The 16,265-nt window shown below is 38.0% G+C and overlaps 2 protein-coding genes across 2 annotated transcripts; both read right to left on the bottom strand.

Annotated features, from left to right (window-relative positions):
* Positions 1-689: 689 nt before the first annotated feature.
* On the bottom strand, positions 690-7,201 carry unc119b (unc-119 lipid binding chaperone B). The gene is made up of 5 exons (XM_079897889.1): positions 6,879-7,201; positions 6,390-6,503; positions 4,743-4,851; positions 4,188-4,360; positions 690-3,781 (listed from the first exon to the last, which is right to left on the bottom strand). The coding sequence occupies exons 1-5, from the start codon at positions 7,108-7,110 to the stop codon at positions 3,669-3,671; spliced, it is 741 nt and encodes a 246-aa protein (XP_079754015.1). The 5' UTR covers positions 7,111-7,201; the 3' UTR covers positions 690-3,668.
* Positions 7,202-9,771: 2,570 nt separating this feature from the next.
* Positions 9,772-16,171, bottom strand: mlec (malectin). Its single transcript, XM_079897946.1, has 6 exons — positions 15,771-16,171; positions 14,783-14,987; positions 13,705-13,883; positions 13,365-13,541; positions 11,864-11,921; positions 9,772-11,038 (listed from the first exon to the last, which is right to left on the bottom strand). The coding sequence occupies exons 2-6, from the start codon at positions 14,982-14,984 to the stop codon at positions 10,797-10,799; spliced, it is 858 nt and encodes a 285-aa protein (XP_079754072.1). The 5' UTR covers positions 14,985-14,987; positions 15,771-16,171; the 3' UTR covers positions 9,772-10,796.
* Positions 16,172-16,265: the final 94 nt, after the last annotated feature.

Raw genomic sequence — 16,265 nt, forward strand, 5'->3', positions numbered from 1 at the left:
GGGAAATTACTCCATGAAGGTTACAGCATGTCAACACAGAGATGGTACCGATTAGGGCTGGGTATTTACGATCCAATCTCGATTCAACTTAATTCGACTCCCTTGTTTATACGTCATCACGTACATCGCTGGAGCTTCGCTTAAACTTGCACGCCACATTAAAGAGGGCCAAAGCGACATTGTTTGAAGTTCGTAATATATTTGACGGCATTTGAAAGCTAAGACTTTGTTTCATATCAAAAGTAATGAAGCTTTTTCAATTTATTAGATGGGAGACACGCTAAAAAGAACATTGATTGAGCTGAAAACAGCATTCCCTAAAAGATCGATTCTTGGGATTTATGAATCGATTAAAATCAAGCAATCAACATTTCAACCCAGCCCCAAGTAGGCTACCTATTGTAAACAGCATGAGTATAAGGCATCAGACAGACATGCAACCATGAATACTTCACAAACATGGGTCTTCTTGCCTCATATTACAACTTCTCTCTATTAAGGACACTTAAAAATGTAAGAAAGTCACCTGACCAACTGACTTGTTTGTGAATAAAGTGAGAGTTGATGATGACTGACTTTGTGAATGAATAACAATGGGTATCTTGCAACCAGTCACATGATTTGCTTTGATCATGAGCTAACCAAATCAAATTAAAATGTATTAAATATGTAAAGTTAGGCATTTCTTGGTGGGTATCCAGAAGCTTTTTTAATTTAGTTATTCAGCCAATCACATCGCCTAATTCACAACCGCTATTAAACATCATGAATCAGAATTAGATCAAAGGTAAACATCAAAGCTCTGATAGAGGCTAAACAGCTTGAAAGGTGCACAAGGACACCATGTTGGGAATCCCATCCCTTTCTGTGTGTGACACGAGTGAAAACATGGTTTCTGGATGTATGCACAGCTGAGCCTGACATTAAAAAACCCTCGTACATGACACAGACAGATGCCCTATGGCCAGATCCCTTCCAGATCCCTACAGGACTGAAACTACACACCATAAGAAAAGTCCACTTTTGTTTTCAACCAGATAAAGACTTGACATAAACAGTTAGACAAAATAAAACAAAGTACATTTAAATGGTCAGTTTAGGGTTGAAAATTTTGGGGTTAGGTTAGTCTTTTTTAAAAAGATATTAATACTTTTATTCAGCAAGGATGCATTAAATTGCTCAAAAGTGACAGTAAAGACATTTATAATTTTACAAAAGTGTTTCATATAAATGCTGTTCTTTTGAACTTTTTATTCATCAAGAATCCTGAAATAAATGCATTGTTTTCCTATAATAAAAAAAATAATATTACGAAGCACAATGTTTTCAACATTTATAATAAGAAATGCTTGAGCATCAAATCAGCATATTAAAATTATTTTTTGAAGGATCATGTGACGCTGAAGAGTGGAGTAATGATGCTGAAAATTCAGCTTTACCGTCACACGAATAAATTACATTTTGAAATAAATTCAAATAGAAAGTTATTTTAAATTGTAATAATATTACACAATATTACTGTATTTTTGATCAAATACATGCAGCCTTGGTGAGCATAAGAGGCTTCTTTCAAAAACATTTTAAAAATCTTACTGACCCCAAACTTTTGAACGGTAGAGTAGTTACATAAAACACTGCAACTGTTCTAGGGTATGTTTTACAACAACAACTAAAAATGGAAAAGTTTTTCCTTTGCGTTTTTTCACATACAGACAACAACGTTGTCAAAACAATCCTTGTTCACACAGATCTGCGAAAACGACTAAAATCTCTGTGTTCTGCTGCCAGGCCAGTAGTTGGCGATGTCACTTTGTAAAGAAAAACTACACGCCTATAAAATGAACACATAATATGCATGCGCATGACATCACCGCTTTAACAAATCCTGTTTTTGTAGTTTAAAGCTGCAGTCTGTAGTTTTTCCTCTTTGTCGCCATCTCTGTTCGAAATCTGCAATTGCAGTTATTCGCGGAATTATCAACTTGTGCCTCGGCATGGCACAGCGCGGATGAATCCAATGTTTTGAGGAGAATGTGCGGCTGTCAGTCACCGCGCCGGTGTGGATACCGTCATTCGGAATCACAGATTCTACTTTTTGGAAGTATGACCAACATAAGAATTTTCAACGGAAAATGTCGCCTAAACAAGTAACATCCACTTTTGTTCTGACCAACTAACGAAAAAAAAAGAATTGCAGTAAATCGCGCTGATTAAATCTAACGATCGCTTATCATATCACATCAAACCGTGCAAATTGTACTTTGTTCTCAAATTGTTAATGTTAACAACAACAGCATTGCGTGGCTACATTTAATGCCCTTCCGATATTTGTCCTTGTTTTTGCATGGGCCCGGTTGCAGTTTCTTTTTTTCTGTAGCCACTCCGAAGTCTGAAGTCTTTTGCGTTTTACAACGGGTGAATCTCCAGTTGTCACAGGTGATTGTCGTTTTGAACCTTTCTGGATCCGCCATCAAATTGATAAGTTTAATTATATCAAGTGCTGTGAGAAAAGGCTATAAATCTCCACCTCCAACATCCTCACACGCAATATAGCCTACTAGCCGAGACCCCTCCTCGTGTACAGATGTGACGTAATGACGCAAAGACATGCTCGAATTTCCCGCGGAAATCCACCAGTACCACTGGAATTAAAAATATTATTACAAGCTTATACCGTTTTGAATCGAGCCAAGGAAAGCAGATAGTTTTGAACACTGACTAACCAGCCAGTCAGTACATAACCATGTACTTGCTCAAAAAAACTATTTTGGATCATTTTTAACCCAAAAAAAGTTACGGACTGCAGCTTTAAAAGGAGGCGATAACGGTATCATTTTCAAAAACTTGCACTATGAAACCAGTTTTCACAAATGCTTGCATTTTCAGGCCCTCAAAACGCTGTTGTCATGTAAACGATCAGCCAAAAAGCATAAAAAGTTTTCCGTTTTTAGCTGAAAAGGTGTCATGTTAACACCCTTTAGGGTTATGGTGAAAACAGATCACATCCTCTTTAACTGACTGGATATACTAACCCTGATCACGTGTCTGGAAGTGTTGCAATCTCAGTGATATAATATACCCCAATAATGCCGTTCTACCCCTTTAATGAACTACAAAAACTGCAAATCTGTGCAAAAACCCTCTTTTTGTTTAATAACCAAAGATGTGGAAGGATCACTTCATTTTAGCACATTTGAACAAAGCTGTAGCACAGAAAGACCCCATTCAGATATTCAAGATTCAGTTTGGTTAACAGGACTTCAGAGCTTTAAAAATCTCACAAAACAAGACACAAGGTGGTGTTGGGTGCAAGACGTAAGAGAACAAACATTACAAAACAACAACTCTTCTATTGTAGTCGCCCCTAAAGCAGGATGACAGGACAGGAATTCTTCAGTTCCGGCTAGTCGAGGAGAAAGGCTCCGCTTTTTTTTGGCCAAACCCACAAGTAGTGTGTGCAAGTCTGTGGAATGCAGGAACTTCATTTGCCAAGGATTGGTCATTTCCAGTTGGGTGGGTCGATGCTGCCAGATCGTAATGCTGGTGACAACACCGTGTGTTGTTGGTAGCGAGGAGACGGTCCTGTATTTGCATTCCACGCAAACACTTTAAGCAAAACCACACGGTCACTCCAACAAACTATGGTCAGGTTTCCTGCTGAAGCAGCACTACTGGCCCCCGTTGTAAGCGTAGTCTGCCTTGTTGTGCATGATGAGTTTGTTGTCCACAAAATAGAAGCTGTCTGATCTGGTCTCATACGGGTGTTCAATCATCAACCGTACTGCAGGAAACAAAGGAACGCCACTTTAACAAATGAAAACGAACATGTAATGCGCTATCCTCTATCTGAGCACAGGCAAGAGAGAAAGGTCTGAAATTTGATACAAGCCCGACAGGACAAGTGAGATGTCAGACAAAGTCAGGTCAATGTGTTACTTGTAAAGCAATTGGTTACTCTTTTGTATAAATTAATAATTATTTTTACTGGGAAACGAGACAAAATTACGAAGTAATTGCAGAGTATTATCTGTTAAATTCAATAAAATAAAATTGCAGTAAAGTAAAACAAACCAAAAAACAAAAACATAAAACCAAACAAAACAGCACGTCTGGTTTAAGAACTAAAAGATCTGTTACATTCATTACAGGAGTGTAGAGTTAGTTCAAATAGCAACCAGAACACTCACTGAGGTCATCTGGGAGCTGAGGAAACTCGTAAATATGTTCGCACGTGTTCCGACTGTTCGGGATACAGAAGCCGAAGTCAAAGTCAAAATTCTTCAGGAGGCGGTCTTGAAAATAATGCCTCTCAATCATTCTGAAATTGGTAACCGGTCGATCGCCAACTGTGAACTCCACACTGAGAGAGTGTGAAAGGAGATAAGAGACATTACATACCAATGCACAAGAGTATCAATCCATGCACTAAAAACCCATTCAGGTCAGTTTGTTTATTGCTAAACAAGTGCTTTGTGTCATCCAATAACACTAAATTAAACAGATAACGTGACAATCGACTACACAGACTGAAGTTTGCTCATGTTTACTGCACAACTGAAAGAATTAACTGAGGCCAAATCATGGTTTATTCATGATTTCTGTGGGATTTGGCTGATAACATTGCTCAAGTGTTGCAGCAGATGACACAAGCTCCTTTGTTTCAAAACATGAGCTGGTCAACGTGATTTCAAAGCTACTGAGGTTTGTTTACGCAGCAGAACGCACATGCCCGACAGACTTACGTGGCTCCGACTGTGCGTAACTTAAGGAACGCCGCTGTGAACTGGTATCGAACGAAACGCCCGGCACTGGTGTCAACATCTCCGTTTTCCTCATCCTCCTCATTAAGGTCTGAATGCAACAAGTTGAGAAAGAGTGAATGAGTCAGGGTTATTATAGTTAACTAAAACTAAACCATAAAACAAACCTAAAAAAACATTTTTTTTTACTTGAATAAAAATAATTAATTTAAAATTATTTTATTTCAGCTAGTAGTCAAGGCAACATTTTTTTTTATCTTCATTTAGGTTATGTTTAAGTACTAAATAAAACAAAACAAACAAATGTAATAATAACTATATAGGCATATTTTACAAAGTAAACAAAACTCCTAAAACTTTTAATTAAATTAAAATGAAACAGAAAATATAAAATCTAATTCAAAATATGAACAAAACCTATAATAATTTATCAATAATAATAAAATAACAAATAATAAAATAATCAATTTCCATTACTTTTCCAACTGTTCATGATTACGGCATAAGTATTTTCTTTAAATCATTTTATAGAGATTGCTTTATACTATTATACTTATTTATGAACAAAAGTATGTCAAAAAGGCACAAAAAGTTTTTTAAATTGAGTTTATTATAGTTAACTAAAACTAAACCATAAAAAGATTGTTACTTGAATTAAATTAAAATTATTTTACTGCAGCTAGTAGTCAAGGCAACAATTCCCATTTTCATTTAGTTTATGTTGAAGTACTAAAATAACAAAAAATAAACTAAAATGTAATTTAAAAAAAACTATATATAAATTTAAAAAAGTAATAAAAATTACAAAAAAAAAAAAAAATTACTATAACTTTAAAATAAATTAAAATGAAACAAAATAAAATCAAAATATTAACAAAACCAATAATATATCAATAATACAAAGATAACACTGGTATGAGTGAACTGTGCAACACAACCTTTTTGACCAATGAAGTTCCATTACTTATTCCAGCTGTACATGATTATTGCAAAAGTATTTAAATAACTTTATAGAGATTGTTTTATGCTACTATCTCTATTTATGAACAAAAGTATTTATCAAAAAGGCTAAGAACTGAATGTAGCTCAATGGAGGCTCAGAAAGCCAAATTGTCCATACAGAGCAAAACCAGAAATATGGATTCACTACATAAATTCCAGTGAACATGACATGATAAAATTCCCTCATATTTCAATAACCCGTGACAGCAGAAACCTCTAAATAGATTTGATACCATAGAAGTTGTGGTGTAACGCAAGTAGCGGCGGATCTTTTCTTCTGTATTTTGATATACATATGCATTATTAAAAAAGTAAAGAAAAATGTAGGTTGTGGCTCTCTATCCATCGGTTGTTGATTGGATGGAGGCAAATCTGAATACGAGCTCGAGGTCGACTGTAATTAAAGCACAGGGTTTCAACACTAAATGAGAAGTCCAACATACATCAACAAGTCTGTCGTTTTACTGTAAGATCCAGTTATGGCACTATTAATAAAAACAATGATGTCAAAAGAAAGAAAAAACTCACTTACGTTACATGTAATAAAGTTAGTTAGACCTATGTTAAAAGAACCATTGTGTGGTGTCATCTATTAGTTTAACTCGAGGACAAACAAAGGAAACATACCACAGTGTGGCGGTTTGGCAATCTCAAAGAGGACTGTCCCCGTTTCCAGGTCTCTGATCTTAAAGCGTGTGAAGTCAATGTTGTAGATGTTGTCCTCTAGTTTACAAAGATAGTCTGTGGAGAGAAAATGAGGCATGTAACGTTACTTCAGTAATACATGGGAGGAACATACTAGTAATATCTGAATAAGAGACTGAATTGAGTAAACACATGCAAGAATCTGTGCACTGAGAAAGCTATTTAGCAATACTCTTAACATGATGCAGGATCCACAGTGCTTAATTAGCCATGTTTAAAACAGACATTAAGTGCTCTCTGGAAACTCATTAAAATGTCTTGCATGGATTGGGCCTGTTACTATAAAGCAAGTAAACAAACACATGTAACGTTACTCAGAAGATGCTGTAACTCATAACACATGTTACATTGAGAGCATCTGAAGAGTTGTGAGATGAAGCGGGTATTATAGCGCTGTCCCACAGCTCTTACCGCGAGTGACTGCGCGGAGTCCCAAAACTTCATCCGGAGTGATGTCTCTCCCCAGCGCCCGCAGCTCTTCCTCCGTTACAGGCCGTCGGTCCACTTGATTTCGTCGCGATTTCAGCCTTTTCAGAACGCCGCCTCCGGTTTTGCGTTCTCGGGAAGCCGCCGCCACCGCCGTTGAATCCGAGCCGTTAACGGCGGCGGCTGCCGTTTCGTTGCGGGAGCTCTGACTGTTCATCTCTCTGAAATTTCACTTGGTGTAGCGTTGAAGCGCGAACTAGTCTGCGTCTCTGTACTGAACTCGACGCCCGCTAAATGCAAGATGGCGTATCGCGTCACTATGGAGAACCTACGCCGACAGGACTGCGCTCTGATTGGCTGAAGGCGTTCGAAAGTTGCTATGGTTACCGTAATTTCTGTTTGCGTTCTCAAGTCTCCCCCATCAGCTCACGTCAGTTTATTAAAAACAGTTTTGTGTTTAGAATATTATTATTCTGAGCCAATGCAGATATTTTTTCTAAGTATTCAGCCTCTATATACTTCTATCCATGTAATCTAATTTTCTCTAAGCCCGTCATTATGTCTTGTACATCTTGTTTTAATATTTTAGTTTTTTCTTATAAATAAAAAAATACACATTACATTTTTTCATTGATTTTTTTTTTTAATTGTTGGTTTCCTTTATATCTATTTTTACTAATTGTAACTTTTTTTGTAAATTAATTGTTCATTGATTAAGCGGCCTTTAGCTTTTCGTAAGGCTCTATTAGTAAAAACAAAAAAGTAATTGTTTATATTTTTTAACTCATTGTAACTTTTTTAGTTTACATTTATTGTCCATTAATTAAGCAAACTCCAGCTTTTTGGTAAAGGCACTATATTAGTAAAAAAAATAATGGTTTCTTATATATATATTGTTTACTAATTTATTTACTTTTTTGTTATTTATAAATTAATTGTTCATTAATTAAGCAAACTTCAGCTTTTGGTAAGGCACAATATTAGTAAAAATACATTATAATTTCAATAATCATAGAATTAGAATTTATAATCTCAAGCTTAACTATAATTGTTAACTGCCTTATGAATTATGAATGAATGAAACAATGAAAATGACCTCATTAAAGATACCTTCAAGGCCAGTTAGATAAAATAGCACATTTATTAAAAAGAAACAGCAATAATTTGCAGTTCCCACTTCAGAAACCTCTAAAGACAGTGTGGGCGGGTAACTTTTCCAGTACTATTTCACCAGTTCATGTTCTCTTCAGTTCTGAGGGACGAGGCTAAAGAGGGGACAGGTAGTTTAACATGACTAACATTATAAACACAGAAACTACATCCCTCATAAACGCAGCAGTTTGATGTGGTGTGGATGGAGTAATACACATGAGCTCTTCATGAAGGAGGACACAATGAAAGGCCTCCATGTGGTCTTTGGCTATTGTCCAAGAAGTTGTGCAGCTGTGCAGGAAAAACCGAACAACCTGTTTTCCAGATGACAAAACGGTGAAAAACTCAACAACCATGCAATAACTCAACCTACAGAAATAAAGATCAGAGCACAAAAATGGTAAAGCACACGAGGATGTATTCAAATTTAAGGCAACAAGGAATCAAAAGTACACAATGCATGACAAAAAGAAAAAAGAAACAATCACACAAACAAACAAAAAATGCTTTTAAAACAACACCAGGCAGTGCAATAATTCACACTAGTAAAAACTCATCATAAAAAATACAAATAAATTCAAAAGATCCTGAGGAAATAAAAAAATCAACTACTTACTTCCTGGAAAATAAAGTCTTTCAATATTTTTAATATTCAACCCCTTTTGCTTAAATTATACAACATAAAAAAACAACTGTAAATTAACAAACCTCAATACAATCCAAGCTCTTTCTGACGATCGGTCAGTGTGTCTATGCGGATGCAAATTAAACCATTATCATGATCCACAAACAAACAATTTTTCAAGACCGGTCTTCCACTCGGCCAGATATTTAAGAACCCCAAAAAACCCAATAGTAATTATATGAACGAAAAAAAAAAAAAAAATTCTGAGGAGAAAAAATAACCGTATGGCACAACAAACCAAGTACCTTATATACACATGCACCGTGTAAAAGTTTTTAAGAAAAGAAAATGACTTTGGCGACGATAAGCAATCAACTTTCTGCAACTCTGATAAATGAAAAAGTTGCCTCGATGTTTTAATGATTGTGTCCTATTAAACCAAGGCAAAACCTGCCCTCTCATCCAACTCCTCTTGAGAAGGTGAAGGCCAAGATAAGTTACAAGTTCACACAAGAGACGGGGTCAAACGGACAGGCGGCGCTCGCACGTCAGACAGCACAGTGGCATGAGCACTCGATTGTGGTCTGATGTTTCAGCAGTGTGAGAGTTGGTCTCTTGATAGCACATTAAATCACATTTTAAGGCAGGCTTGCTTGAGCGAAACAAAAGGGAGCATTTCGAAAAACAAACAAAGGGGAAAAAAAACGAAGCAGCGAGGGATGAAACAGCAAGACGTGACAAAACAATACCAATTACAGAATATGCTGAGAAAAAGAGCGATGGATGAGTTGGAACGCGAAAGTTCACTCAACATATGCAAATGAGTAGCTAAATGACGGCACTGAACCTTGCCATCTTGAGGACCCTTTCACAGTGTGTGGCAGGCATGTTTCTGTTGAATTCTTCCGCCACAAGCATTCTGGTGGTTTTCTGTGAGCCGCTAATCCGAGTGTCTTTAGTGGTGTTGTTGAAAATGGCCCGTCTGGTTGAACCAAGAGAAAACTAACAGTGGCAAAAGCAAAGAACATCTTGACTAAAGCATCTATTGTTCGTTTCACCGTGTAATAGGTGACCGAGCCCTTGAAATGTCCATTAAGATGCCAATACTAAGCTGCTATCCCAGACACATCATGTACCAATGAGAGATGAGAAAAGGGAATTTGACACTTTAAAATGCACATTAGTCCAGTAATACAATCTTATAGTTTCTGGGACCCAAAGGCCAGTGTATTAAAGAGCCTCTGTTACGAACTCATGTTCCCACCTAGAAAAGGGAAACAATTTTGCTCTCTTTTAATAACTAACGCATGCAGTTTTTCAGAGACCAAAATGTCTCTGTAAATGGGAAAAAGAATCATTTATATCTCCTTTGTGCAGCTGGAGAAAATGTGTGATATATATGCTTTCCAAATCTTACAAACAATGAAAGAAGCTGCAGGAAATGAACGAGAGAAGCTTGTATGAGTGTGAGGGAAATAGAAACCATGGTCTCAAATCACTTAACAAAACAAAAAACGCTTTATGATTCGCCACTGAGGTTTAGATGCATTAACCAAATGATTGACAGTGTCAAAAAGGTTCTGAAAAATCTTGTACCATTTCTGCCTCCCACTAGAGCGACAGAAAAAAAAAGAAAGAAAAAAAACCAGCAGATCAACACCACAGCTGATCAGAAAAAAGCTCCTAGCCAATAACTTTCCACGAGTTGGGACACGTGATCTAGGAGTGTCCTCAACTTTTCCTCAGTATCTCTTGCTAGACCAGACAAACCAGGTTTGTAAAGTGGTTAGACCTGAGCGTGTATGTGCATTTAATCTGTACCTCTCGGATCTCCTCGAACTAAAATTGGTATTAAATGTGTACAAACACAAGCACAAACACACGCACAAAATTTCGTATACGAAATCCATGTATTTTCAGGGTCACCTCTTTTTAAAAAACCAGCAATATCTGAAACCTCCTCGTTTCTGCATGTCCCTCGTCCGTTATTTGCTCGCTCTCTCTGTCTGTTGTGATGTCAGTCTATATTTCTGCCTGTCCCCACGGCTGTGCGCCCCTCCCCCCACCCCTCCACAGCCTGATGTCCGTCCTTTCTCCTCTCTCTCCCTCTTGTTCACTTGTTACCCTCAAAGGCGGCAGAGGCAGAAGAGGGTTGGGATGAAGACCCCGAACGCCACGAGTATAGGGAACATCAGGCTGCTGTTGTCAGCGGCGTACGGGTTGGGGGTGCGCGGCCCGGACCGAACCGGATTCTTTGGAGCGGTGGAGGCGCTCTTCTTTTCGCCTTCTACACCCTCCCCCTCCTCCTCTTCCTCCTCCTCTTCCTCTCTCTTTTCTAGTCCAGGATGTGGCTGTAGTTTTGGCACATCTGAGAAATAAACCAGAAGTTGTTATGAGAAAGTGCTAAAAAAAGACAGATAAAAAACAGCAGAATGGATACAACAGAGGAAAGACAAAGAGTAGGGCCCTCTGAAATCGTTTTTTTCCCCAAATTCCATTTCCCCCTCCCCAAATTCTGTTTTATTCCATTTTAATTTTATGGATTCCATTTTTTCCGCTTTGATTTTTATGGATTCGGTTAATGGTTAAACAAACATTTTCACTTGTGTTACACATGTAAAAATCTAAATGTTACACGTCTAATTAATTAAAATAATGAAACTTATAATAACTTCTTTATTTCTTTTTTTCCAAATTCCATGTTTTCTGTTATTTTCTGAATTCTTTTTAATGGTTTGATTAAATTTTAATAAATCAAAAAGCATGTCTTATCAATAGAATTAATAAATGTTTATTTAATAAATGTTTTAAAAATTTGTACAGAGATAGGACCCAATGAAATATTATTAAAACATGGAAGAAAAATTATGAAAATCCTTGATAATAAGTAAATAAAATAAGTATGTGTAATATACGAAACAGGGGTGCTCAGAGACATGCAGAACATGCCGACTTTATATTTATTTAGCAGCCTTTGCTCTTTAATATTAACAGACACTAGACCTATATATCGTGATTTAAGTGTGCAGCCCTTCTTTTGATTTATTAATCCAAAATTTGCCAAATTCCATGACATTACATGTTATACAGCAAATTCCATCTGCGATTCTATCTGCACTTTCCACATTACGAATCTAAGAGCCCTATGAGATGGACAACATGCAACCCAACCAATCCCAGGGGTTCCTCTTACCCTCTAGCTTGCCCTTCATCACATATAGTGCACATATCTTTGGGTTGTCATAGTAACCCTGTGGACACAAGAGATAGATATATTAGGGTTCACAGTGCTTACAGTGGATGAATTCATGCAAACACATGGAGAAAATATGCAAATCAATTCTAGTATATTCTGTGTGGCGGTTGGCCTGCAGAGTTTCTAACAGTGAATAAAAGGCCGAAGCGTGCAAAAGGTCAGTTCTGCGGCTCTCTGCGCCATCGGTTTCGAACCTCAAAAACAGATACAAATACTATGCAACCGGATCAAAGTAGAATGAATTTGTCAAAGCACTGCAATTCGGCAGGTGCAAAAGCATCAGAATTATTCATTTTAAGAATGAGATGTTTTAACCGGTGACTGACAGATAAGCTAATGTGTGTCGCATCCTCATATCCATTAATGTCACCTTCCCTCTGGATTTCCGTCATGCTCAATGTGCACGGTTCCGCAGAGACTAATCGCTGACAGAAACCCCACAAGCCAAACCCATTTGTTGTTTACATAAGAAAAAAGGAGCTGCTTTGAAATAATCAATTAAATTACACTACTGGAACAAAAAACGCTCCAAGAAACAATTCGTTTTGACAGAATTAGTCTTCTTGGAAATACTAAGCTTTCAGTGTGTGTGACTGGATAACTTCATCACAATAATCGATTCATATTCCTTCAGTGAAAAAGAAAATAAATAACAGGGCTTATTTAATTGATCAATGTCTTGTTTATTCAATAAAAGATGGCTGCATTACTGTCACTGAAAGAGTTATGTTTGCTTTTAGGGATTTTACAACGCTGAAGCGGAAACCGTTGAGTAACTTGCATTCTGTTCATGTGAACAATATCTTGTTATTGGTAAATCTACACTACTATTCAAAGGTTTGGGGTCAGTCATTAAAAAAAAATACTTTTATATAGCAAGGATGCATTAAACTGATCAAAAGTGACAGGCAAGAATTTCATATGAATGATGTCTATTTTTTTATATGCTGTTCTTTTGAACTTTCCATCCATCAAAGTATCCTGAACAAAATGTAGCCTGTCTGGCGGAGGCATTTCAGAATGATCAAACCAACATTTGAGATGCTGTGCGATGAAATTGGCCCCTGGTCAGTCCAGTCATCCAATCACATCCACTGTTGAGGTAAAGTCACATGAGTTTTTTGTTGTGCAACGAGGGATTTATTCGGTAAATGTGTTTCCACGATAGTTAATGCGCATCGGATTAAAAAAGTATCCGCCTCAATTGAGCGCATACATTTTTAATGCGTATTTTTAGAATTTATGCGCATCTTGGCATTTCCATCCAGCATTTTTAATGCATTATTCCAAAATGCACATAAAAAAAAAAAAAAAAAAACGCTGGATGGAAACATATCTAATGACACAGCAGCACTGGCTCGAAAGGGCAAGTCAAAAACTCTCTCACACTGACCAGCAGATCCACATAGGTAATAGGAAAATATAGGGTGACTCTTACCTTAACAAACTCTACCGTGAGTTTTCCATTAAAAGTGGAAACTTCACCGTGCACACTCAGTTTTCCTCTTTTTATCGAGAATGGCACTATTTCATCATGAGCCGTGCTGTGCCCCACACGGTCAAAGATATCCAGATCCTTCACCACAACATGGCCATTTAAACGCACATCAAAAACCTGAGAAAAGCAAACAAAGGGGTTTCAAAAGACAATAAAAGAAAGGAGAAGAGAGAAAGAGATGAGGGAAAACTATGAAATAGATACCTCGGAATATCATGAATAATTAATCATAACCAAGTTCAAATATCGACTACCAAGAGTGATTGTGTGAAAGTCACACCTTTTGTTGAGACTGAGCAAAGTAAACCTCAGCATATTTCATGACCAGTATGTAGTCTCCTTCTTCTCTGATGGGTACTTCATAACCGAATGTATCCTCGTTGTATCGCTCCGTCTGGTAGAGAATCTGATCCTCCGGGCTGGAGCGCAGGATAGGCAGACGGACACCATAGTCTGATGCTGGAGCAAGGTGGGAAAAAAAACACCAACAGAGCCAAATGGTGAGTTTGTGTGCAAGTGTTGTCCCATTTCTTGTTTCATAACACGCTGAGCAAATGTCAAACCAGATTAAGGATTTCATAAAGACGCCTGATTTTGTTCCAATATCTATTTATAACCAACGAAGAGCCGAGTGGAAAATTAAGTACCACGTTTATAATACTGGTCATTATCTGGTGACAATGATGCAATAATGTGAAATAGTACAAATAAACATGTCTTTACAGAGCTTTAATGCACTATACTGGCCCTGACATGTGCGCACTGCATTTCTCATCAGACTCAGGAAGTGACAGTCATCAAATTTCAAGTGACAAACTTCCTGATATGATCAACAGCTCTAATAACAAACTACTATGAGCCAGACGAGCTGACAACCAGTTCTTCTCTTCATAATATAGTATGATTGACATTATTACAATTTAAAATCATACTGTAATAAAACAAAACACAGTGCAACAGGAATACCTTTAATATTTTGTAATTCTTAAAGGGATAGTACACTCAAAATGACAATCTGTCATCATTTACTCCCCCTCAAGTTTACGAATCCACGTGATTTTCTTTTTATCAGAGGAACACAAAAGACACCTCAGTCACCATTTACTTTTATCTTTTTCCTTCTAATGAAAGTGAATGTGGACTGAGACAAAAATCATTGGTTAATAACTCCTTTTGTGCTCCACATGAAAGAAAACCACATGGGTTTGGAATGACATGAGGGCGAGTAAACGCGTGTGAAATATAAGTAACATACTATACTCCAATTTAACAGAATATTCACTGAATTTAATGTTTTCAAACACTTCACTGCATGTTATTTACACATTTAAGAAAATGTATTACAGCTATAAACTCACCTTTCCCCAATTTTCCTTCCAGTGGATCTTTTTTGAAATGAATGCCGTGCACGTCAGTGTGCGCGTCCCCGCCGCAGTTTACAGCCCAGATGACTCTATCGGCCAGACTCGGGGCCCCGCTCTCGGCCTGACACACTTCCACCAACAGCCACAAAGCTGCAAATACGAGCCGGGCAGCACAGCGCAATGTCACCCTCCTCATAGCCTGCAAGTACGAGAGGAAAAGTGAAAGAATGAAGAAAAGCAGAAGCGGGGAAAAGCGGTGTGTAAGGAAGCCGGTGAAGTAGAACTGACACTCGCGTGCGCTCTTCACCCTGCGCTCGCCCTGGGGTGAACGTTCTTGTGAACGACAAGAACGCGGTGTTAAACGCAGGGTGAATGGCCATTATTAATCCTGGGTTCATTTTAAATGGAGTCAACATCACGTTTAACCCTGGGCTAGCCAGGTTAACATCTAATTATATTAACAATGGTGCACTGAGTAAAACGACTGTGTGCTAAAATGTGACAGCACGTTGTTTAGCAACAAACAACCAATCATAAACTGCCTCGCAGCTCAACTCATTTAATATTCAGACGCCTCGTTCAGTTGAAGAAACTTTCACGCACTGTTTAGTTTCATCATCCGAGAGAAAAATGTGAAATAGTGACGAAAAACGGAATGAATAGACTATTTTTTTGTTTATAATATGTAGCTTTTTTTAACGTGGCGACATTTACAAAGATACACGGGCAGTTAGCGCGTGCACGTCTCGAGTTGAATGCGTCCAATCGGCTTTACCGACATCATGCATATGCAAATGAGAAGGTTAACCCAGGCTATACAAATGTGCAGTGAGAAATATGAATATCTAGGATTAATACCAAACCCAGCAGGGTGAAGAACAGTGTGACCATTTGAAAATGATAACCTATGGTCCAGAATGGTTAACAAATTCATGTGTGAAAAGCCCAAAGCAATATAAGCCAATATTTATGTCACTCTTACTGTGCAGTCTGCGAAATACTCTCTGTAGTGGACGGCCGGCTCCGTTCAGATGCTTGGGTTGCTCGCTGTTGTTGAGCCGTCCAGATCGCCGTACATTTACCTGCCTGATAGTCGTGTTTAGCTCTGGGTGGTTAGCTGGCTAACTGACTTCCCTCTTGCTCTGTCATCAGTGTGGCAGCTGTAGTCTGCAGGTATATTCCCTCACATCTGCACCCTTGTGTACGGCGTGTGCGCTCTCTCTCGTTTAATAGATGATCACACCGTGGTTATTCAACGCTTATATGCTGCTCAACACAGTTATTTTTGAGCTTTTTGCGCCTGAAATCACTGCAATTTCTGACCGGGAGGGCCGCGTCAGTACTGTGGGTATGTGTGCAGTCAGCAGCGCAGGTTGAAGGGATGGAACAGTAAGGAGAAGCAGACTAACATGATAGTCAGTTTCCGGAGGGGGCGGGATTTTGCGAAGATCAGCCAATCACACAAAGCCGAGTAACA

This window comes from Squalius cephalus (assembly GCF_949319135.1).
Source record: "Squalius cephalus genome assembly, chromosome: 16".
NCBI classification, from domain to species: Eukaryota; Metazoa; Chordata; class Actinopteri; order Cypriniformes; family Leuciscidae; genus Squalius; species Squalius cephalus.

Excerpts from the sequence above, each read along its gene's own strand:
- unc119b (XM_079897889.1), bottom strand. The coding sequence starts at position 7,110 with ATGAACAGTCAGAGCTCCCGCAACGAAACGGCAGCCGCCGCCGTTAAC. Across the intron at positions 4,852-6,389 it reads TGCCAAACCGCCACACTGTG|ACCTTAATGAGGAGGATGAG; the intron begins GTATGTTTCCTT and ends TGTTGCATTCAG. Across the intron at positions 3,782-4,187 it reads TCAGCTCCCAGATGACCTCA|TACGGTTGATGATTGAACAC; the intron begins GTGAGTGTTCTG and ends TGTTTCCTGCAG.
- mlec (XM_079897946.1), bottom strand. The coding sequence starts at position 14,984 with ATGAGGAGGGTGACATTGCGCTGTGCTGCCCGGCTCGTATTTGCAGCT. Across the intron at positions 13,884-14,782 it reads GGAAGGAAAATTGGGGAAAG|CATCAGACTATGGTGTCCGT; the intron begins GTGAGTTTATAG and ends ACCTTGCTCCAG. Across the intron at positions 13,542-13,704 it reads TTGCTCAGTCTCAACAAAAG|GTTTTTGATGTGCGTTTAAA; the intron begins GTGTGACTTTCA and ends TGCTTTTCTCAG.